This window comes from Gambusia affinis, linkage group LG14 (assembly GCF_019740435.1).
Source record: "Gambusia affinis linkage group LG14, SWU_Gaff_1.0, whole genome shotgun sequence".
In the NCBI taxonomy this organism is placed as follows: Eukaryota; Metazoa; Chordata; class Actinopteri; order Cyprinodontiformes; family Poeciliidae; genus Gambusia; species Gambusia affinis.
In genome coordinates this window covers 12,649,139-12,674,533 of record NC_057881.1, presented here as the reverse complement: position 1 = coordinate 12,674,533, position 25,395 = coordinate 12,649,139, and the positions used below count along the sequence as shown (strand labels likewise).

General features: G+C 39.3%; 1 protein-coding gene across 2 annotated transcripts in view; it reads left to right on the top strand.

Annotated features, from left to right (window-relative positions):
• dtnbp1b (dystrobrevin binding protein 1b) overlaps nucleotides 1-25,058 on the top strand; it is a 33,132-nt gene extending 8,074 nt beyond the window's left edge. Inside the window, exons 2-4 of one of the 2 annotated variants that reach the window (XM_044139460.1) lie at nucleotides 18,945-19,112; nucleotides 22,284-22,427; nucleotides 23,638-25,058. In XM_044139460.1, coding sequence (XP_043995395.1) covers nucleotides 18,945-19,112; nucleotides 22,284-22,427; nucleotides 23,638-23,969 — 644 coding nt within the window. In that variant the 3' untranslated portion in view covers nucleotides 23,970-25,058. The remainder of the gene's footprint in view (nucleotides 1-18,944; nucleotides 19,113-22,283; nucleotides 22,428-23,637) is intronic. The other variant, XM_044139462.1, reaches the window with a different exon arrangement.
• Nucleotides 25,059-25,395: the final 337 nt, after the last annotated feature.

Sequence of the window (25,395 nt, the reverse complement as noted above, 5' to 3'; positions counted from 1 at the left end):
ACATCAGAGGTGAAAAAAGAGGAAGATCAATTTGAATTCAGCTGTCAGAAGATTTCAGACACCCTCACAAATGAGTGTGGATCTGCTGTTAAATGGGGACTGGGATGACAGCTTGCGTTAAAGTGTGCAGAAAGACACTGGTTTATACAAACAGACAAGTGAGCAGACTACAGTTTGTTTTCTCCTACAGATACTGTAGATATCAAATTCCCACATCTATTTTGTTTTCAGAACTTGAGCAGATATAATCAGCGTTTTTGTCTCATATTGTGGTCGCAGATGGCGTTCAGATTGTATTTTCCTTCCCCGTGTGAAGTACCTCAGCAGGTGGGGTATCAGATTTTTCTCTCCTCTCCTCCTACTCCTCTGGGAAAAGGAGAGAAAGAAAATTTAGAGCAGTGAACGTACGATAAGACAGCTAGAGATCCTCTAATTAGGTCCGAAACCAAACTCTCTGTAAAGTGAGACTGTGCGATGGAGTTTATTCTTTATTTTCCAGCAAGTTGAAAGTGTTCTGCAGGTATAGAGTGTTTTAGCGTTTTCTTTTGCAGTCACATGTTTACCCAGCTGTTCCGTGGCAATGCTGTGAAAAAGTCTTGAGACACCCTAGATTTTTGTATTTTGGCTAGAAAGTGACAGACTTAATTACTGTCTCATAAAGTGATCTTGGACAGTTGGTGTTTCTTTTGGGTGTTTGGTTGTTTTTCCAATCTACTCATTTCTAAGCTATTGCTTAATAAAGCTTCAAAAAATGCTCAAATTTAAAAATAATACTTCTTATAAAAAGGTAACTGAGTTCGGATTCAGATTTGACATCCTGGTTTGATATTCAGCAACATTTTGAGCTGACTGGAAATACAAATGTATTTAGTTTATACAGTTAAATGTAATTCTCATCAACACATGTTGTACTGTGTTGATTTTGACAGTACAACATCAAGACAGTTGATGTAGCATTTTGCTATTCTTGGTGTGTTAAACAGTCAGCATTTCTTTGTCTTGGATCAAACACCCCAAAAATGGTTTTTGTCAGCATTTGTTTTGCAGCAACCTTCCTCTGACCTTTAAGAAAATGAAATGTTCAGTAACATAAATGAACAAATTTGACTTAGTGCCATCAATATATCCTTTCATTCTTTCTTACCCCATTTTCAATAACATTTATGTGATTCTGTCTGAAAAAAGCTGTTGGTGGTTCTGCAAAGATGCTCCTGTATGTTGCGTTTGTTCATTGACGGATTTATCATTTGACATCATCAGACGTGTAACACAGAAAACCTGCCTGCAGTATGGCTCTGAGTGAGGGATGGAGGGAGGGTTTTGTCCTGTTTACCAGGTGGCGGTTTGGAAATCAGGTACAACAAAACAACAGATGGATTGTCAGGGCGGCACATAGTCTCTGTGGCACTAATCAGGTGTTTTTCTTCCAAAAGTCTGATGAGTTTCCTTGTCTCCTGGATGAAGCACAAAACAGAACACCTTGCACTGATTGTTATCTGAAACTGGAGATACTTTAATGTTGCTACTAAATGTTAAAGTGACGTGGAGTAACTTAAAACTATGTGCAGATTGTCTTGGAAAATATTATTTTCTGTAGAAACATCATTCATATAGATCAATGTGACCATTACAAACTTCACATTTGCTTTGATTGGGTCTCTATGTGACATGAAAATATTTTGCTCTGAACTATTATTGTTGAAGCTGCCATCTTTAAAGGGCTGGAAATGCCAGGTCGTGACGATGGAGAAACAACGTTGCCTTCAGTTTCGTTTGGCCTGAGTGCGGTGCTCACCAGAACAGCCTGTGGCCTTGAATTAGCAGATTGCGCCCACCTGTGTAAATCTCCACCCACAACAGGAGGTCAACAAGAACATCAACAATAAGATTCAACAACTATAATCCAGCTTTTCTGTGCTGCTGGTGGAAACTTCAGTTACCATGCTTCACCTGATGATATACTCCATCAGGTGAAGTTTGGCAAAAAGGTAAAATTTTGATCAGATCTGAGCAGATCATTTTCTTCTATATAGTGAGTCTCCTAAAAGATGGACGTCAGGTCTATTCTTTACTTTTTTAAATCAGGAGAATGTAGCGCAAGTTAAATTTAGAAGACTTATTTGAATTATGTTGGGAAGACATAGTAGTAGCTCCATCCATTTATTGTTGGATTTCAACATGCAGACATAGACCTATACATAATCTCAGCCTCTGCCTTCAATTGACTGTCATAGTATTACATAACAGAAGCTCTTGGGAACATGAAGGAATTATATTCGTATAGATTTATACAGTTGGTTAAATTATCCCACTTGGCTGCCTCTTCGACATCCCTGCACACATATATTCCAACCCAAGCATCTCAGCTGGTGAGAAGCTGTGATTTCAACAAAATCTAGTGACTTAATACAGGCCGATTTTTGCATTGGGGCAGATTTCAGTGTTTGCTCGACGGAGTGGGGCTGGGATCAAGGTCAGCTTGCCACCTTGGCATTTCATGCCCTGATCTTGTACCGACACCTTACAATTTTGTCCTGTTCTACATCCATTTTGTATCCGCAAACAAACCATGTTGTACCCATATATCTAACAATTGGCATTGGTTATTTTAGTTACTAGTAAAGTATTTTTGATGAATTATTGAGAATTATGATCCTACAGATCTTGAAATTCACATAATATTCTGTTTTATACTATACCATTCTCTGATTCTGACACTTGGTTGAGTGAGTTGACCTTTTTTCATGATGCATGTTAATAGTGTAAACAATGCTACAGCATTGCTTTCCCACAATTACCAATACGTTGCTGCCTAGACCCAGATGACATTGCTCAGTCCCACACAACAGTATGAAACTGAGCCTTCTTCTTCTTCTTAAAGATGCACTCAGCTCGTCATGCCAAATGCTTGAAATAGCTCTGGTGGCCGTATGATCTATTTTTATAAGTAATCCAGATAGTACTTACTTGCTACCTGGACCTTTTATTTTTATCCAGAGCGATAAAAGAGGTCATTAAGAAATCTATTTGCCATGGATCCACATCAAGTCTTCCTCATCTGATTCTGGCGAATTAAAGAAAGTGAAAGTCTCTCACAGTGCTGCTCATCCTCTAACAGCACAGACATTAATTCCAAAATTTGCAAAACATGTTTCCTAATTAGCTTAAATAATAGAACAGCCTAAATGAACATATGCCGGGACACCTGCTTTAAACTCATTCTCTAGTTCAACACGATAACTGTTAAGCAGATAATGTGTGATTTATCTGCTCCTCTGAATGAAGATACATGCATGCATCTCTTCCGTTCTGGTTCTTGGTCTAACTCTGACATTGACTGATGAAACATTGATCACAGTGAACATGTGTGTGGGAGGGTTCTCACACCCAGAGTGACAACTGTGTCGCATATCAAAGCACATAATCCGAGATGAGGGGCAAATTTGTGCACAAAGAGAATAGATACAGCAATAAAAAAATCTTCAAGTCAGGGTTTTTCAGCTGAAGACTCGTGAGCTTGTAGTTGGAGGCATTGCATACTTTTGTGAAGAATAATATCCTGTCTCAGTTTTGCTAATTTACAACAAAACTATGTCCTACTTAATTTACTTCCCAATGAAATTATCAGTTTTTTTCTGGAAGCCGATATATAAAGCTTCCAACATGGCCCTACTGGGTTATGTTGTAATGCGTCAGCTAAAACAAGTAGAGCTTTATCTCTTCTTTCCAACTGACTTTATGCTGCAATAACTTCAAGCATTTCTTCTGCTACCACTGTTTTCATGCAGAAGTGAGGTATTTAGACTAGACTGATACCTGAATTTTTTCTTTCTTTTTTAAATGATCTGTTGATAAATCATCTTGTATTATGTTCCGACTAGTCCTTTGATAACAAAACTAGCAAAATTGATGGAAATTCTTAAAGATATAGCTCTTATTTTCATCCCAAGAGCAGAAATAATTATTTTTGTTCTCAGAAGTTGTTCCACTGGGGGATGCACAGTGGCGCAGTTGGTAGAACTGTTGCCTTGCAGCAAGAAGGTCCTGGGTTCGATTCCCGGCCCGGGGTCTTTCTGCATGGAGTTTGCATGTTCTCCCTGTGCATGGTGGGTTCTTTCCAGGTTCTCCGGCTTCCTCCCACAGTCCAAAAACATGACTGTCAGGTTAATTGGTCTTTCTAAATTCTCCCTAGGTGTGAGTGTGAATGGTTGTGTGTCCTGTATGTCTCTGTGTTGCCCTGCGACAGACTGGCGACCTGTCCAGGGTGAACCCCGCCTCTCGCCTGGAACGTAGCTGGAGATAAACACCAGCAACCCTCCTGACCCCATTAGGGACAAGGGTGAACAGAAAATGGATGGATGGATGGAAGTTGTTTCACTATTTTACAAACTTCTGCTTTCACAATAACAAGTCTTGATTGCCTTCCAAATTAAAGTCAGGTTTGATGCATCTCTTGTTTGAATTCTGCTCCTCTCGCTCAAACTTGCACTGGTCGCAGGTAAACCCTGTTCTCCCAATGTAGTTCTGTCTCTTCATGGAATCCTTATAGAGTTAATTCTATGAGGACAGAATGCATCACAAGAGATGACAGCAATGTTAAAGTAAGTCTACTATTGGCTTGTATAGTTTGCAGGCAGGAAGCACTCTGTTTAAAGAGGGAGTGAATCAACAAATATGCAGTCCTTTTGAAGGTGTGAGTAAGCAAGTTTTATTTCAGGGAGTTGAATCTTAAGCAGAAGCTGAAAAATATTTGAAAGTGCACATAAGAAATCCTGCTGTTTAATTAAAAATGGATGCTGTTACTTTTTAGAAGAAAAAAATCCTTAATAAAAAAAGGTTATTTTCACACTTCATAATGCTTTGCTTTGAACACTGCAGAACTTAATAAATGGTATTTCGGCTGGTCTCTGTTTAAATCTCTTGGTCTGAGATGTTTAGGAATATCTGACTGGGGTGCAAATCAGGTCACAAAGCAAACAAACTAGGAGTTGCAGCAGCCAGTGCCATCTCCATAACATTTAATATCATTATAGAATAGATTGATAGGTAAAGGCCAGACTCATTCTATCAACGAAAAGATGCGAACAGCCTGTGGTTTAGCAAGCCATTCAAATAAAAATAGACCATTAGACATGACTCTCTGGAAGCCCCACACTTTTTCTCTTCTCATTGCAGCAATAGCGATGCTTCAATAATTTGTAATACCCTGATGTGCTCGTCATCTTGCATCCCTGCGGTTTTTGTCACCGTTTTCAATTTGTTTCTACAGTAAAGCGCACAAGACAAAACACTGTGATTATATTGTTTTGTGTTTTGATGCTGCTTTGATGATGTACATTCAATAAAGATGGTTTTATTGCAACAAAAGGAGGGAAGCTTGGAGAGTTACATCAAAATTCAAGGTTATACTCTTAAAGTGTAAGTATTTAATGGATATAAATGAATGACGGGAATATCTACAGAGTATCCATGTGTCGAATCATTTTTCGTGACTTGACTAATCTGAGTCCGTTTGTAGAGGACACTCATTTGCCTGAGCAAAGTATCCAAGGTGGTTCAAAAGGCCCAGGGGTATTTATGTTTCCCGGATATTTTTGTTGTGTATTTCATTTCTGCCTGCCTTACTTTGCCTTCCCCTCCTGGTTGTAAGGATCAGAGTGGCCAGCTTTGTGCACAGTCATTAAGCCGCTGCTTTATCAGCGTGAGTAAAGCTTCCCTTCAAGGCAAGCAATTAACCTGTCGGAAAATGTCTCTTCTCCTCAGCTTTTGCCCCTCTTTTCACCAGCTCATCCATTCCTGAATTAGGCTGCTTCAGGAATGTTAGGATTTTTAATTGTCTCCTGGAGAGTGGTATGATATTGCTTTCCCCAACACTGAACATCGCTGCCCTTCCTGCTTAATGTGCTGGTGAAACATTCCAGAGGGCAATTAGTTTGCGTCCAACTCAGGCATAGTTTAGCCGAGTCAATTGGCTGATCATCGATTTAGGATGTGCCTTTCTCCCGTATTTTATCTCTGAGCACAGACAAGAATTACAAGGATGTGTAATTTCTCTTTTAAGCTCGTTCACTGAGATGCATTTAATTCCTTTCTGTAAGGATTTGTTTAGCTGCGTTTCAGCAGTAAATGAAGCAAGACCGGAACTGCAATATTCTGATTAGCTTTAGGATTTAATTTCGACACATCGTGTAACCTCATTTTTCAGCCATGCCACAAATATTAGTTACACCTTTTTTCTGTGTGTTGCATAAACAGATTAATGTGGGCTGCTCACTTGGGGTAAATTGGGTAAATTGCTTTTGATCTGGGGATAGTTTGACAGGCTTATAATGGGCTGGGTGAGTCCACTCTGCTCTCTTCTTGCTGGATGGACTAACTGTTTGACAGTGCGCTGTCAGCTGTTGTCAGATAAAACAACCTCCTCTCTATGGACCTTACTGCCTTTTCTCTGTTGCTGGATGTATGCCAGAGAATGGGGTGGGTGGTATGCAATTTTATGCTTCTATGTAAAAACGGAGCTCTTGAAGAAAAGCAAATAGTCAGGCATTTAAGCCAAAGTATATTTTAAACACGTTTTCACCTCTGCTTTGTCAACTTGTGTCAAAAAAAAAAGAATACAAAAATGTAGACATCAATACCATTGCTTTCAATATGAAGCATAAATTACAACTCTCTCCTGAGTATCAGCTACACTCGAAGAGAAAGGGTTTTACGTTTAAGAATTTATGTTTATGCATAATTGAAACACTAAAACTCTAACAGTGTACTAAAGGCTACATCTGAGACAGTCATTCTCTTCTCTACTAATGCACAGGACAAAATATATCTTTGTCTAAGCTACACACCATTTACTATGGCAGGGTTAATCAAATGCACTTTTTAATATAAAAAAAAATTTAAACAGATTAATGACCTAGAAGTCATCAGAAATCTTTTTGACTCTCGGATGTCGAGCCAAGGGTTACTTTGATGGCCTAATTTGAAATTGACCTATTTCTGATATGTGGTAATAGTATAATAGGAAAATGTGAGAAAAAAAAAATTTAATTTCCACTATTACAAACCCCCAGAGCATCTGTCAGCTTTCACATCAAAACCCACTCAGGAAAAGCACAAAGTGCCTTATTGGGGTCTGACACTTGCTGTCGTTTTTAGCTCACAGGTTCAACTGCATTCCGACAGACATGGAGCTCCATAACAACTGTTTCTTTGGTTTGCAGGCGCCTCAAGCTTACAGCCTCCAAAGGTCATTTTAAGAGGCCAACTGTAACATTCTCCTTCAGTCAGTGTTGGCATATCTGTAGGTTGGCCACTTTAAATTCAAAACCTGGGAGTTAATGCTCAAAAAGGTGGAAACATTTTAAAAAATGATATTGCCATCCTTGTTTCAAAAATAGGCAAACTTTGCATGAACTGTGCAAAATAAATGTTAGCTGATATATACAAAAAGATTTCTAAGAATTTGGTTCAGAGGACCATTCCTTTAGCCTTTGGAGGGAGTTTCATCATGTATTTTTGGGTTGTAAGGAGGCCTAAAATTAGCCAATTAGGTTTTATCTCTGACTTCAGAGAGTTGCATCTTAAGTTAACTAAAGCAACCAGCCTCCTAAGCTTTGCTTTGCATGTTTAATATATGATAAACATTTGACCTTTCTAATAAAAAAGAAAAAAGTTAGACTCATTGATCCAGTATTGTCTTATTACCAAACCCATCAACAGAACACAAAAGACAAAATATTATAGGCTGACCAAAAGTCAAAAGCAAAAACATGGGAAAAAAATAAACCTTATGGCTATTGGTGTAATATTTTATCATTCACCTTCACGTTGAGAGATTGCCTTTTCTAAATTAATTTCACAGCATTTTCAAATGACAACTAACAAGGTGAGTTTTCTAAATGTCCTTTCTTATTTACTTTCCTGACAGGATTTGAGATTCATTTATAAAGTCGTCAAACGCAGGCTGAATATGCGCTGTTCAGAGTCTCCTCCCTGCTGATCGTACCATCTGTCCCCTTTCATTGTGAATCCGCCTCCTATCAGCTACACCTGAAGCCATGCTAACATACACATGTTATACTGAATATACACATTTAAAAAGGCCAGATGCCTTGCAGCATGGGAAGCGTGCTGTAAATGTCAGCTGGCAGATGGGTTAAAAAAAAAATCCCAGAAGAAAACATTCACACTACATCCTTCCAGTACTTTCACTGGAACACATTGCTGCTTCTCCTTCAGGCTTTTTATACACACAGTATTTAGGTCTAAAACTCCCATTCAGAGAACAAAACAAACAGGCAGGCATTCCTAAATATCCCAGAGCTGGAAAGCACAGTGCAGCTGTTTGCTGTATAGCAAAGGGAGAGTTGGGAAATGTAGCAGTGGTTGTATTACACATCATAACCAAAGACCGCAGTCGCTCTCGCTTCACTGCCTTGTCAAGCATACAGACTCCGTCAAGTGGCAGGTGTCAAGAAAAAACAGCCGTTAAAAAAAAAAAGTCAGCTCAATCGCTTTAATAAACCCAGGAGGTCCAACAACATCGGTGGTTTTCTGCAGCAAGTGTTGCCTCCAGCCTTGTTACTGAGCAGGCAGATCTAAACCAGGGGTGGGCAACTCCAGGCCCCGAGGGCCGGTCTCCTGCAACTTTTAGATGCATCTCTACTTCAACACACCCGAGCTGTTGGATTCAGGTGTGTTGGACCAGGGAGACATCTAAGAGTTGCAGGACACCTGCCCTTCATTTAAATGAATTGCTCACCCCCGATCTAAACAGAAGTAAACACAACAGCAATAGTGATACAAAGTTCTTCGGACCTTCTGTAAACTGCAACACACTAGTAGTTTATAACTTGCATTGTCTGTGTTGTTTTCATTGAAGTTAGACTTTAGTCCATGGCCTGCTTTTCTCCACACAACCAAAAAACAAAAGCACCCCTGCCAAAAACACTTCTACTAAAAGTAATATTGATTGTTCTATCCTCAATATGTATTATGTAATTTATCAAACTACTGAGAACTAAAATGTTGTTCTTGTTCAACTTTAGTAAGGATATTTTTAAATTAGTTACAAACAGAGAACCAACGATAACTCTTCTTATTTTTATACAACAGTGGCTCCCAAACCTGCATGTTTTAGATGTGTCTGTGTTCCAGCACACTTGATTCAAATGATTGCACGACCTCCTCTGCAGAATCCTGTTAATCACCTATTTATTTAAGTCAGGTTTTTGAAAGCAAGAAAAACTTGAGGGCCAGGTTTGGGAAGCCCTGTTACAGAGTAATAGCTTGACGATTTGTAAATGTTGTTTTGAATAGTAGACAATCAGTGTGGAATAGTTCAGTTTTATCATGAGAGAAAAGCATTCCCTCTTATATACCCATTGGAGACTGAAAGAGGTATTTTTCTAATCTCTGCTAGCTTAGGCTCACACATGTGACCTTCAACCCCCTCCCCCCCGTCCTGCACTTGGTACGTTCCTGAGTCCAGCATGCATCTTTGTGCTGTGAATCTTCGGGTTGCTACAGTAGCTGACGCCTCTGATTTGATGCAAGGCCTGTTGTTGTGCATACATGCTCCTGCGGGGATCTGCACATATTTCATCTTGTCTGAGCAGTTTGTGTGATTCGATGCGTCTGCTTTTTGCATGCAATGCTAATTAACAAACGGTAAACCACATCGATGTCAATGACGGCTTGATTTTTGCCACGTTAGTGTGGAGCATCCATTATGTTGAGTTGTTGTCCAGATTTTTAAGAAAAAAAAATGTTCTCTGTTGGTGTTCTCACTGCAAATGACTAAGCAGGAGGCAAGAAGCCCTCCTACAGAGCTCCAACTTGCATGTTGGCGTACAGTTGCCTGGTTACATGTGGAGTTAGAAAACTGGTTTAATCTGTTTTCACTCTCCCACTGTGGCGATTATAGCCACTGACAGAGAAAGAGAAGGAACCTTGAGGTGTTCATCCCGTATCACTTGGGATGAATAACAGTAAACAGTTAAAGATGTGGGCAGGAAGGAGAGCAGCTATGAGCTTCGTATCCTCAGAAAGCAGCTTGAAGCAGGAAGAGTTGGTCTCAATGGCAGGTAAATGTCAACAACGCAGCTGCTGATTGCAGCCAGGTGTATGACTTAGGAGTTTGTTTCACTCAGTAACTGCAGAACTAACAGATAACACTTCAACTCAAAAGCATCCCTGCTGAATTTGGTTTTTTATTGCATTAATTTTCTTTTGACGAGGCCCATCTTCAGACTCCCTTTATCGACTGTTGCTGCCACATCATCACAAACACTAATTTGATTGCGAACCAGTGAAAATGAGTTTCTGCTCTCAGCCAACTGCGAGTGGATAAACTAGAAACATTTTTATTTGTCAGACTACATTCCCACGTTTCTGCACATATGGATGCGTTTTCAGCCGGGAAACTCACTAGAAATTAGTCTCCTGTCCAAAAATGATTGCAGTGCTTCAAGATAATATGCAGCTGAGTTCAATGCAATTTAAAACTCACCTGTAATAGTTTCAGCACAAATCCTGCTTTTTAAAGCGTACTATTGTGTGCACGTAATAGAATTATGTAAATGTTACAATAATGATACCCTGGCTTTGAAGGACTTGTTCTGTTGACAGAGAAAAATTGAGAATAAAAACTGGAAAAGCAATTCCTCTCGTGGTAAATCATGGGAAGCATAAAAACCTGTGTGGTAAACTTTGTTCATCACCCACACAGCATGCAGAGCACTTTGTAGCCCACAAAGCAAAACATCACTCTGCTGTAATGCCCTCTTGAACAGGAACAACAACAAGGCAAACAGAAACATGTACAGTTTATACCACATACAGTGTACAAAAATACACTTAATCTATTTTTACAGTGTTTCATTTCCGTAAAAAGAGGTAAATCATCTGACAAGTTCGTCTTTGAAGGAATTTATTTACTTAGCTAATCACTGGACATTAAGTGGTCAGTTAATTTAGTAACTGACCACTGATGTTACTTACTGGAAAGAATACAAACGCACGTGGAAACCGAAAAATAAGAGATTCCCCAACTAACTCAAACTATGTATGACTTATAAGTATTACGCAACAGCATTTAAGTGAACTACTCCAGAAAATAAATAAATAAATAAATAAATAAATAAATCACTCTTCAGCCACAAGAGCAACCGCCCCTTGTAGGCAGTGTATTGTACTGTACTCTACTCTGCTATTCAAAGTTCGTTCCGATTGTCTGAAATGCATTGTCTGTGTCGTGTGTATTCGTTCAACAGCTTGCAAGTAATTCCTTCTGGGTGTGTGAGCGTGTCGAAGAGAGAGTAAGTGATGGGGTGTGTGTGTGTGTGTTATTTACAACATGAGGGCTGCCTCTGGCGGAAACCTGAGCACTTGAGAGATACAGCGAGGCGGACAGAATCTAAAAATACCAGGGCTGAGTGAGCAGGGCTTAAGAAAAGGGAGAAAAAGAAGAAGAAGAAAAAGAAAAAGAAGCTGAAGTGGCTGTCTGTCCTCACCGTCAGCCCTGCCTCTTGGACATCAAGATGTGTGGTGCAGTTTTAGAAAAAAAAAAAATGAGGCTAGAAACAAATCCATCTGCGACTAGACAACTCATTTAAATGAAGGATGGAACACGCTGCATAGTTTTATCTGTGTAGAGAGTTGGGTGAAAAGAGCCACTTTTTAGTTATGAATGGATTAAAACAGAATATTCTTCTCTCAGAGAGATTGGGCTGTAGACTACTTGAAAATCACAATAAACCCCTGATGACAAAATACATTCAATCAAATACAGATACCATCTCAAAGCAAATCCATTTATGACAACATTTTTTGTTTTTATTTTATAGAAGCAACACAGCGTTTGACGACACAAGGTGTCAAATCCTGCAAAACAAAATGGCACTGATGTGACAAACGGCTCTGGGCTTGTTCTCTTTCTCTGACAACCGAAAAACGACATTCGTCCTGCATCAAACTGCCACTCCTTCTTTCTCTCTCTGTCACGTTCAGTTTTTCTTCTTCCACATAAGAACAAAAATAGAGGCAGGTGGCTCCAGGCCCAGATTTGTTTTTTTTTGGCTGAAACTTCAAGCAAACTGGACAGCAGATCCCACCCCATTCCATTTCAAACAATCCGTCCACAGTGCCTGTGTTCTCAGATCCTAATATACAGATTATACTGGGATTTTATGTTAGCACCTAAAGCAGTGACACATGATTGCAAAATAGAACAACATTTTCTAAAATGTTTTTTTAGTATTTTGTACAAACAGAAATCTGGAAATCGTGGTGCATAGTCCTCAAATGAAGATGAATAGCCATGTTTAAAAAGAATGTTTCCATTTCCAGTTTTCACAAAGCATGTAGAGAACATAACTAGCATGTAGGCCACACGTGTCAAACTCAAGGCCTGGGGTCCAAATCTGGCCCACCGTAGCTTTTTATGTGGCCCTCTTTACTCCAAATTACATCAAAAAGTCCCTCCAGTATTTCACAAATCTGAAAATTCACACAAAATCAACAAATCTCCACATTTCTTTTCTGATTTTACCGCAAATTTTCTCAAAATCGGGTAAAAAACATTGAGTTTACAAGTGATTGCTGCTTCAGCTTTACTTGATGTCAAGTTATAGTCCATAATTGATATAGCTAATAATAAAAAGTCACATTTAATATCATACATTAGCATAAATATTGGAAAAACTTCATACTTTTCTAAAACAGCACCAAAACTTTTCTACAATTTTGATTTCTAAAATCATTAAAGCACTCACAAAATCCAGGAGGAACAGCTATTTAGAGATATTTTAACAGTTTAATTGGTTTTATAGATACACTTTGGCACCACCGGCCCTTTAAGAACATTCAGATTTTTGATATGGCCCAAAATGAAACCGAGGATGACACCAAAATGTGACCTTTTTTCTTTTCAACCACATGAAAGATCCTTCCTTCGTGTGCGTGACAACTTAAATGGCAGAACACATTATTTCCACTGTAAAACATGGCAGCCTTATGTTGTGGGGAAGCTTTTCTTCTTCCGGGTCAGAGCTGATGTAAAAATGGATGGAGGAAAGCCAGGAAACTGGACCAGAGGTTCAGGACATAGATCCTAAACGTGCAGCTAGAGCCACATTGAAATGGTTTTACATCAAAGCATAAAGTAGAAAGTCAAGACACCCTGCAGTAAATATTTTATATAACGCATTATTTTCCCTTCCATTTCACATGTTTCTGGTCCATCATATAAAATCCTAAAAAAAAAAAAAAAAAAGAAAATAAATTTTTTTGACGTTTGTGTTTCTAATGTGACCAAATTTGAAGAAGTTCAAGGAATCAAGGCTCCACTGGCACAGCTGATGGATACACCGGATTTGTAGAGGACACTACTGGAGAGTAAATGAAAGGCTCACCACTAAGCCAAGTCTGCTGCTTATGGCTCATATATTTCCATATGAAAAAGTTGGCTTCTTGTTGCCTATCAGTGCTGCTGCAGATGCTTAAATAGGGCCTGTTAGAATCTGAGTCTAAAGGATTCTGAAAGTGCTCCATTTAGTTTGATGCTTCAGAAATGCTGCTGAGAAGATGTTTTTAAAAGTCTTTGAAATGTGAGCCCAGATAAGAGATGTGATGACTAATACGTTCTGCTTCTAAAAACTCATCACCACTTGCAGGGAGAGAGTTGAATCCCAAAGTCACAAGCAACCTTTGATGGAGTATCTGCTTTACATTTCAATTGCAGTCCGTTCTGTTTCTCAGTGCGTCCTCTTACAGTAACGCCTAATGCCGTTTGCTGTCTGCGCTTCTATAAATAGAAACACATTTATGCATATGAATATGTCTCATGCAAAATCATGCTGGTGTAAAAAGAAAACAGATGAGCTACAGATATTTAATAAAATGACAAAAAAAAGAAAAAAAGAAATAGTAGTTGGCAACTGAATGGTTCTACTACAGTTTGTCAGAAAAAAAACAGGTGCAGAATCTCAAGCTCACTCACACATGCCTGCACTCATGCAACCCCTCTTCCTGTGGCTTCTGCTTCCTGCATGCGAAGCACACAAAACCAGCTGAAAACAGATGCGATACATAAAAGCTGGCAAAGTGAGCAGACAAACTCAAACGTACGGTACTGTGTTCTTTTTAGGATTTTTATTTTTTTTTTTTTATGGCTGGATCAGATGCATCACTCACAAAGTCAGGTAGTACAACAATACACACTGAACTTTTATTGCCAGTTTCCAGTTTAACGTTAACTTGACATTTGTGTCTTTCTCTTTTGGTCATTTCTTTCCTGTGTTTGGTTTAGTTTTGCTTTTTTTTTTTTTTCTTGTTGGTCGTTTATTATTCATTACATTATGTGCTGCGACTAAAACAATGTAGCTCAGGTCCTTTGAATCATTTGCAGATGTATATTCCTTTGTGAGTGAATATTCACTGCTGCTCACGAGTCATGTTATGATGTGAGCCTTTTACAGTACAAGTTAGAAGTAAACCATTGAAGATGCTCAAAGCAGCTGCTGCACACACACACACACACACACGCAGAATGTATTGGACCTTGGAGAAATGCTTATTTGTGCCTTTATTTGAAATTCATCAACACAAACTTTAGGCTAAATGGGTGGGAGCTAAAAATAGCTCCCGTAGCCACAGCACCATGTGTAGGAGGATGTACGCAGCTGTGTCGGTTGTGATGCTGCAAAGTTAAAGAAATGAAATGAAATGAAACTTTATTTCGAACAGGATGGTAGTATAAAATCATACCCAAGAACAAGGAATGCTAAAGACATATTTTTTGTACCACAGTAATCTAAATGTACGCAAAAAGGAGTAGGAAGAAGTAAGAAACTTATAAACTCCTACCCCCTAAATTCATACAATATTTTCAGATGGACCCTCATTAATAAATCCAATCAAAACGTAAAAATGAATAGGTTAATTAATTTTACATTTTATCTGGGTTTACACATGTCTAAATATATACATCCATACCCACAGAAATATGTGTGAACTAACTCTCACATGTTTCTATATCTTGTGAAAATGAGCTCTTTATATTTCCTTTTAAATTGTATAAAATTTTGACTTTGCTTTAACTCCTCATTTAACTTGTTCCTCACTTTTACCCCATGAATAGAAATACAAAAGCTCTTTCTTGTTGTTCGTAAACTACGAATCCTTAAGTTCGAGTAACCTAAGAGAAGCAAGAGGGGGGGGGAGAAGAGTAAGAGATTTTAAAAAAGTAAGGTACATTGAACTCACTGCTAATTATACCGGAGGCGATAACAATAGAAGAGTTTAAACGTGGTATATTGAGACGCTACAGTCTGTATTAATATTATGCCTGTGTGTCAGTTGTCACACTTACCAGTGACATTCATAACATCCTTTAATAAACACACAAAGCTACAGTCTTCAGTCAACTCTATGACAGGCTTTGCATCAGATGAAGCTGAAAACCATGAAACCTGGTAGACTAATGTCCATTTGTTTACTTTCTGTTTTAATATGACTTGTTGGTAACCCTGCCAACTTCTTGAAACACTTAAAAAGTTGTTCTTCTGCTTCCTTTACCTAACGCTTGACCCTCAACCTGATAAAAATGTATTGACTAGCTTCATATGTGCTGGAAAGCATTTCCAATACACGTATTATGTGCGTACTTTTTGTCGTGGCGAAGAACTATTTTATGTATTTATATTTTTAGTTGCTAAACAATAATCTTGACATGCAATATTTTAATGAATTGTCAGAATTTGTTGGAGTGGTCTATATAAACTATTATAGATCCCAGAATAAGAAATTGCCATTTTTAGAGAACAGGAAGCGGATTCCAAATATTTGGAGGTTTTGCTGTTTTCTTTTTTCTTGGTCGTGTACATATGCCTGTTCTCAGGAGAAAGTGTAGGATTTGGGCCACTCTCTCTTCAAAAAGAGTTGCTATATTCACCCAAATCTGAAAAATGAATCAAAGGCAGATCTGGTTTTGGGTAAATATCTCTGGATAGTTGTGGTCCTACTTACTGTAAAATAAAAATGAAAGCAAAAAGCTTAGATCTTAAAGAGAAATACTGCATGTTGTATCCAACTGTTAATTTATCAGAATGATCTGAAAAAGGTTTTTGTGTGCATCAAGTGTCTGTGCCAACGTTGTACCATTTGTGAATTGCGACCGAAAGTTACGCAAAAGCAGTTCAGGGACCACAGATGGCTCTCGCGCCACAATTTGGACATCCCTGCCCTGTACAAATCAGGTCACATGACACTGATAAACAGTAAGCTGCAGCCGTCAACACTTTCTCTGTGAATACTACTATAAACAGTGATAAACATTTGACTCGTCAATAAAATAACAATTGTTTGTTTCCAACAAAATGCAATCCTGCCAAGCTGGCCTCACAGACAAAACCAGGATGATATTTTTAACCGCAGACTATGCAAATGATCCCAGCTGCTGTCTGAGGTGGGCCTTCCTACAGGGTACACCACCAAAGCTAAAATGAAAATAGATCAAATGTTGTTTTAGTTGTGACCCAACAATAGTTTCCATTGCTTATCCAGTGAATAAAGATTGTTTGAATCAGTGTAAGCACTCTAAGGATATATCTACATGCATTAAGACTGATTGAGGGTTTCCATAGTTTAAAGTTTGGCTTAAAATATGTAAACATTTGTCTCTCTTCCACGGAGTCAGGAGATATTTCTACATATCAGATTCCAAATATTAAAAGAACTGAGACTGCTCACACCTGAATGCCACACGAGCCTTTTTATTGGTCCTAAAAACCGTCCAAACCTGGAATATATATATATATATATATATATACATATGAACAAATGAATAACACCTAGATCTGGTTGGAAATATATGCTTTAATAAGACAACAGAAGATGCGGTGCAGACTGGCAGACAAATAAATAGTAGATTGAATTCAGTCAGCATGAACAAAGACGTGAACAAATAGTCAGTACAGGAAAGTAATGGACTGCGAATTAGATTAGAGACAAATAAAATAAAACCCAGAATCCAAGAGTACTGTTATTACTGTCTGTCTACAAGCCCTAATTATAACTAACCACACTGGCCTCTTTTTCCATTATGCCTTCTCTTTCCGCTGCCACTAACCCTGCGCAATGCTTGACAGTCTTAACAAAGCTTCCCCGAGGCCCTTAATCTAATAGAGCGGTCTCTGTGAGCCACACACACCAACACACCAGCCAGGCAGTTCAGAGTCATGGGGGAAGATGAGGGACAAACATGAAACATCAGATGAATGAGATAAATTGGACGCTGGGTAAGAAATGACAGAGAGAAAGAAGAGCGCTATTCTTTTCGCTGCGTCTCTGAGGAACGTTAGTGGGAGCTCTTATGGGAGCTCATTATTCTTTGGTTTTGTATCCGGACATAGGATAGAGTTTATCAGGACTCTATCCTATGTCCGGGTGTTGAATCCCTGACGCCACAGTAACAGAGGACGGGAGACTGTAAAATGTAAATTCACAGGACTCAACGTTCCTGTAACATGGAGGAACATCCAGGAGCTGCCCAAATCTTTTAGTCCCAGCTAAATCAAAGTCACAGCTAATGCATGGATCAGTTTAGTATGTTTTGATGTGACATATTGAACTGACTCTCTCGCTGTAGTTAGTGGGCAGACTTATATAACCCTTGTCTGTCAGAGAAAAATTGAGAAAAGTAAAGAGACATCCCCTCCAAGGTTCCAGGCTGCATCAGTGCCTACACTCACGAACAGCACAGTCATGCTTCCGTCATGTCAGAAAGCGTTATGCAAAGTTTATGTCTCCCCTTCAGACAAACATACACTCCATCCCCCGTTCTCTACTAACCAGGAACTGTGCCTTATGTTATAATATCTCAAAGATTCAATACAAATATGAAGGGCTGAAATGATTAATCGCAAAGAATCCATTATTGAAATAATCGTCAACTAATTTAGTAATCGATTAATCTTTAACTTGAGTATACAGACTCAGAAAAGGCATTAAATAAGCCAAAACTGTACAAAAATATAAACATATTGCATTTCAGACAAACAAAAAGTCTATATATATGTTCAACCCAGAACTCAAGTGACCCAGTTTTTGCTTCACCTGGTTCAAATTATGTACATGTGGCACAATACAAACACTGCACAACACCTTGAACCCACCATCCACACGGAGAAACATGGTGGTGACATCATCATTGGGCACCACCACCCCACACACACACACACACACAGAGAAAGGAAAGCTAGTCAAAGTTAATGGTGGAATAAATGAAACAACATGCAACGTGAAATCCTGGAAGAAGCTGTAGACAGTTGAGCCTGTGGTGAAGATCCATCTCTGGGTAGGACCACAGCCCTAAATGGCCAAATTTACAATTTACGTCAAAGCATGTTCACATGTTAGAATGTCCCAGTCAAAGTCCAGACCTTAATGCAGAGTTTGGTACTGTAGACACGTCTAATCTGAAGGCAAATGTCCTGAGTCTTGTAAACCATCACAGCAGAGTTCTGTGCTGCTCAACAATACTAATATCTCTCTGTCCTGAACCTCGTCTTTTAAGCTTCAGAGCCTCAGAGGACACACACAGCAGGAGCTTGGTTCTTGGTTTACTGATGTGTTTGCAGCAGTGGCGATTACTCACATGAGACGTTAGTCAGTGTGGAGCCCTCAGCAAACGGACGGAGTATTGAGTTACAAACACCGGGGAGAATCTGAGAATATCGGAATGCCTCAAATCGCAGAGCTCCACATCAGTAACCTTTGACCTCGACCTGTCAGGGTTTCCTCCTGGAAAAGACAGACATTTGATGGATGAAATAAGCTCCCTGTTTCAGTGAGCTGCACCGTTTCATCTTCATTTTTTGTGGCGCACGATCGTTGCTTGTTAGAAATAAAAGGCTAACTTGCATTCGCTTCTCTTGCGCTTCCAGTGGAGCTTGATGCGGAGCACTCGCAGAAAGTCCCCGGAGCCGAGCAAGCAGGGGTCCCAACACCCCAGGTGAAGCTGAAAGAGAGGCAGAAGTTCTTTGAGGAGGCTTTTCAACAAGACATGGAGCAGTACCTGTCCACTGGATACCTTCAGATCACCGAGAGGAGAGGTAAGAAGAAGCAAATGTCTCTTTTGATGATTCAGGAAGTATGAGCTTATGAGTTTTACCTCCGTCTATCTAATTCTTGAAAGAATACAAAGTCACATGTTATTGAGTTTAATGTTTGAGTCCTGTTGCTCCCAGCAGAGACCTTATCCACTTTAGTTGCACATGATAACACTGAGCCACTGTTTCTCTGTATCAAGGATCTGTCCTTCAAGCCTTTACTTTGAAGAATGTCATCAGACCATATTGATATATTCTCGCAATGCGACTGCAATAGAATCCTGCTGTGGTTTACACCCAATTTTGCTTCCAAAAGTCAGCTCAAATTCCCAAAAGCATGTACTGAAACGTGGAGTTGCAAAGACTCGGTGTTAAAAGAAGTTGCAGACTCTGCTGGGGTTTGGGATGTGATTTTTTATTTTTTTTCTTCTTCCCTCTCTCTCTTTTTTACTCATCCATCCTCCGTTAATCCCCTGGAACCAGTTTATTAAAGAAGATTGTGGAGCAATGGGGAAAGAGAGGGAGATGGAGCTAGAGGGAAGAGATTTAAGGATGAAGAATGGAGAAAATGTGTGGGGTTTGTGTTTCTATCGTCAATCAAAACTGCTTGTGGTTAATAAAATGTTTTCTGGTTTTTTTCCTAAGTAAAATCTAAAAACAAAACAGTGAAATGAAGTAAACTGTTGAATCATGGTGGGCTTTCTGTGGTTAGCTGATGAAACACTGCACAAACACAGAATGAGAGGTTTGGTAGGGAACATTAGAGAACAAAAACCACAACGAAGACCAAGGAACACAGAAGACGGGTTAGGCAGGATTTTCTGGAGGTTATAAATCAATCCCACAATCCCACATCTCACCAAGCTCTGTTCAATACATCATCTGAAAATGGAGTATGGCACAAGAGAGAACCTCCGGAGAGAGATAGGTGGATTAATGTGAGAAGCCGTCAAGAAGCTCATAGTAACTCTGGGAGAGAATCCTTTGACTGGACAACTTCATGAATCACAACTGATGAAAGAAAGTCAGGAGAACTGACTTTGCCAAAAACATGTGGAAGAACATGCTTCAGACCGTTAAGACCAGAATGGAACTTTTGGCTCAAGTGTAAACATCTGTGGGTGTTACAAACCTAAGACTGGAAGTGATCCTAAATGCACTGTAATGCATGGTGGCCACAACATTATGCTGTTTGGACTTGAGTCAGAACTCTGGAGAATAGTCTGGAAATTTGTCATGAACGGAATCCTGTACAGAAAATACAAAGTGAAAGCCATAACCCAGTAATAATCACTTAGACTTAGACTTTACTTTTTGCTTCTTGCACATACATAGACTCTCTCTCACACACACACACACACGCACACACACACACAAGCACACAGGCATTTATTCTGTGTAATTTCACTGCAGGCAATAAGAGCCCTCCCAGCAGAGGTACCCTTTTAGGCAAGGTCACACCAAGGCAAACAGAGCAGCATGTCAGAAGCTGTCTGATGGGAAAAGATGTTTTCAGTCAAGAGGACCAAAAAACCTTTTCAACATTACCGAACATCACTGTTTTATCCGTGTTCCTGTCCTGGAGACACCACTCTACATGGGGTGCAATCTGTCATCCATCCCATGTTTCACATGGCATTGACGAGAAAGGCCGTATGGATACGCACTTGCAGGAGTCTGCATACTGAGCGTCCTTTAGCGCGAATTAGATTTGTTTCCATTAAAAATCTTGGATAAGAAACGGCCTAATGGTGAGACACGCATGCAAGAATGGTCTGAATTAATCCCGGTGTGACATTCTGTTGTGTATAATCTGTATGTGTTTGTGTTACAGCTTAAAGGGCAGGGAGACTTTAAGGCAGCCTCTATTGGAAATAACATCCCCCCTCTTTCTTTCTTTCTTTTCTCTTTCTTTGACTCTTCATTCTGCTCTCCTTCCCTGTGCCGCCCTCTTCTACTCCTCCTCATTTTCCTTGAGGTATGGTAGCAAAAGCATCTGCTAGCACTCCTGCTCTAACAACTAATCACGTCGCTTCTTCCTCATGTGCTTCCAACTCTGCTGCCCCCACGCCACCCTGCCCTGCTAACCCCCTCCCACCCCTCCACCCTGTCAGTGCCAGGACCGGCTGTCTGTGATGCATGCAGCAAAACCGTTATGGCAAACCGTGGGGCTCTGCACCCCCGCAAGGTGGTGAATCCAGGAGTGTGTTAGTTCATAAGAAAGATTTCATCTAAAACTGGAAATATGTTTGCTCCTTTTCGTTGGAGATTTTTGTTACGTACATGTCCTGTTTTACTAGGATGTATAATCCTTTGTACATGCATAAAATTAATGACTCCTCTAATTTGTGAAAGTCACAGCTTATAGTAATTCAGTTCTTTGTCAAAATGTGTCTCCCACTGCCATTTTCTAAGTGATTCCCAAGAATAGCTGAGTGAGCTCCAGTGCAAATGCTAAAACTGACTGACTCGCAGCATCCCCTGTTGGTATGTACAAGGTTTCGCTACACCAAATTTAATGAACATAAAGTGGCATAAAGAGTCTAATATTAAACTCAGCATGTAGGTACATGTTGCGTTACAGTAATAACTCCAAGAAAAATGTAGTTTTTTTTTCCTCACATGAACACAATCTACACACAACGTCTACTTCTGGTATGAGTCAAGAAGTTTCACTCTAAATACTGTAGCGGATATTCAGTCATTTTTTCCCTCATTATGTTTGGCTGCAAAGTGCAGGATTTCTTTTTCTTTTTACGCTTTTACCCTTCAGTCGCTTTTGCAATAGATATTTGCTGTATTCATTCACACTGAAGACCAACTCTCGGGGTTCCTAAGCAGTCTAGAAAATCTTAAATTTAAGTAATTTTTCAGGTCTGGTTAAATAATAATAATAATAAAAAAAGAGAAAATAGTATGTCATTTTATTCCTGTCATGTTAAAGCTACATAGTTTTTGCATTTTATTCATTTATTTTTTATTTTTCAATCATACCTGCTTTAACATTTCAAACACCATCCAGCTTGTGTGTGGTCATTTGCTTATGCATTTGTATCAGTGGGGAATGATTCCGACTTAGAGCAAAGTGCCTTCCTTCCTGGACTCAGCTCCTTGTTGCTGCCTTTTCCACGCTTTGGTATTTCCTGACATCTGACTGTGATCTGTCGTGTCCAGAGCCAATAGGAAGCATGTCTTCCATGGAGGTCAACGTGGACATGCTGGAGCAGATGGATCTGATGGACATGTCCGACCACGAGGCGCTGGATGTCTTCCTGCACTCTGGGGGAGAGGACAACAGCGCTGCCTCACCTGTCACAGGTAAATCACACTGTTCAGCAGTTCAGTGAACTCTAGTTCACGCCATTTAGACGTAATGCAAAAAAAAAAATAAATCTCTTTTTCTTATATGATCTAACGTTTATGTTTTTTTAAAGTGTATGGTGAGATGGATCTACAGGAAGTAGTGCTTATTTGTAAGATGAAAGGAAAATGGGTTGGCATTGACTGCCACTTTCTTTGTTGTTGTTGTTGTTGTTGTTGTTGTTGTTGTACAACTAATCTTAGAAATGCGTGCATTTGTACTCAGAAACCCCTGCGTAAGGATTTCATAAATTTTCTAAGTTCTTTTTATAAAAACTGCTAGGAGCCTTCTATATATGTTCATTTCTTTCACTAGACAGCAGAGGTTCTTGCACATCGAATGGCGATCGTCTTTTAAAGTAAATTTTCAACACCAGTTCAATTTATGTCTCAACTTTTGACGGGGCCAGGATAACCTGCAGCCTCCCCAACCCATCTCCACATGTCCTTCTTCCTGTAAACTCGGCTTGCCTCTCTCTGCTTAGAAAAAAATAGGGAACAAGAACAAAACTACTGTGGGAATCAGGTGTGCAGCCTTCTCTGCAGTAGATGTGTTTTTCCACAGTTTGTAGGCCAAAAATTATCGGCCTCATTTGACCAAAACACCCTCCACCAAAAGTGTGCTGTGTGTCCCTGTTTGGGTCACTGCGAACTGCAACAGGACTTTCTATGTTTCAGCAATTACAAAAGATAAACTTAAAAACTCACCTCTATAGGAAATGGGATCTTTTTTTTTTAACAAATTAAGTAACTTGGGCAGGCTATTAGTTGCACTGGAGTTTATGGCAATACCAGGTAGAATTCAAATGCACTCCACATTTTTCAATGTTTTTTTTTTTTTGGGATGATTTTATGTGACAATCATAAAAAAATTAAAAATTAGGTAGTATGAATACTAGTCAAAGAGCTATATTTTAAAAGGGATGCAAGTAAATGTCCAATCTCAAGTTTTTCTGGTGATAATTCCACTAATTCACAACTGCATGTAAATTTTCAAAAACTTTTATTTGCAGCCCATCGTTTGATGGCAAAAGAAATCTCAAATGTCTGAAAAGATTACTTTAGATTACAGCTAAATAAGCATGAGAATCTAAAAGACGTCGTCACTCCTACAGCATTCTCTGTTCATTGACAATCTACCTAATTACGTCCTTCTATTATCTGAAAGGTCCAGACATTGAGTCCTTTACAACCGAGATCAGCCTCCAGGTCCCCACCCAGGCCGAGCTCCGACACAAGCTTTCGTCCCTGTCCTCCACCTGTACGGATTCAGCCAGCCAGGACACAGAGGCCGGGGAGGATGAAGAGGACGAGGAGGAGGCTGAGCAAGGAGGAAGCGGCGGGGTTGTTGGAGGAGGAGGAGGAGGAAGGAGAAGAAGGCCCCCAGTAGTAGTGACCCTGGATAAAGAGGAGGTCCAGCTGGACACTGCGCTGGTGGACAGAGAGGACCAGGATGATCAGAGCAGTCGAGACTGTGAGGAGAGGAGGCAGCAGGTTTGAGAACAGTTGGACTTGATTTAAAGAGCGAAAACCCTCAGAGCTGCCAAATCAAACTTAGATATATATTCTATTGTATTCTATTCTATTCTATTTATTGGCTTTTATTCCCAAAAACCTTTCATTTCATCAGAGAGATGACACTGAGGTTGCACTAACTGCCACATAAACTTGCCTTAAGACCAGAGATGTAAGTTCAGTCTGATCAAATGTTTTTCAAGATGTTTGTGAACCGTTCTTGGCTCAGAATGAACTGAAAGTTTAAGGTTTTTCAGAGAATCAGATTCAGTATTACAGGCTTCTTGCTGTATGAAAGTTGCTATAATTGTATTCCAGATATAAGACTATATTATTTACATGTGAATCTCAATAGGTTTCAGTCAGTAAACCAAATATTCAAGCAAAGTGTTTTTCTTAAAAAAAAAAAGAAAAAAAGAAAAGCATTTACAAAAAATAAAAACAAAGGAATCAATAATAAATTGTGCATTAAAAAGAACACACTTTACTTGAGATTAAGTTTAAGCATGACAGAATAATCCAGAAAGGGTAGAGAAGCAGCTTAATCAAAAAACACTTTTGAAATTGTATTATTTTAGGATTTGTGAAACATTTGGAGTATGAACCATTGTGAAGGTAAATGATTGACAAAAACTGTTGAAAAACATCCAGAAGTCTAATAGAAAAATGTGAAAATAAGAAACATTATGGAAATCCTGATGTTCCGTTTCTATAGCTCTGCATGTTGAGTCTGAGCAAAGCCTGTTCCTGATGAAGGAAATGAGGTCATAGATAAGCCATCGGTCTGACTCGGTAAGCTCAAATTCTGTTCATGCTTTATAGTGAAATGTATTGTGCATAAATCCTAAACCCGTTTTCTGATTGTTGGAACTTTAACTGAACTTATAAAAGTGTTTTTACCTCTCCTATGTTGATAATGAAAAAGGACTACCTTCAGCTCCATTAGGACTGTGATCCTGATCTTCCTTTGTATTAAAAGCAAACCAAACTCATTTCCTTTTATTGGACATTTTTTATTTGGCTCATCCACATTTTTTAAGACAAAGCTACAGGTTTCCTGATAAAGTGAAGGGGGGGGAAACATACAGCAAGTGCAGCTTCAAATTTTGTAAAATTCTCACTGCAGGATGATCGTCCTCATTGAGTAAAATGTATCCATTAAGCATCGTTTAAACAGATGTAATGAAAGCTATTTCTGTGAGGCAGTATAAATCAGATTTTTGGTGTCATTTTGATTAATCGACCCGATTAATGATGTGCAGAGGGCACAAACTGTTCCTACTTTCATTATGGATAAATGTGACAACCAGCTCTCATGTGCCAAATTTAGGACTTTATTCTTGTCAAAACTGACATGCTGGCAAAGGTTTCAGTTGTTTTAGAAACATTTGCTCACACAAACAAACATGAA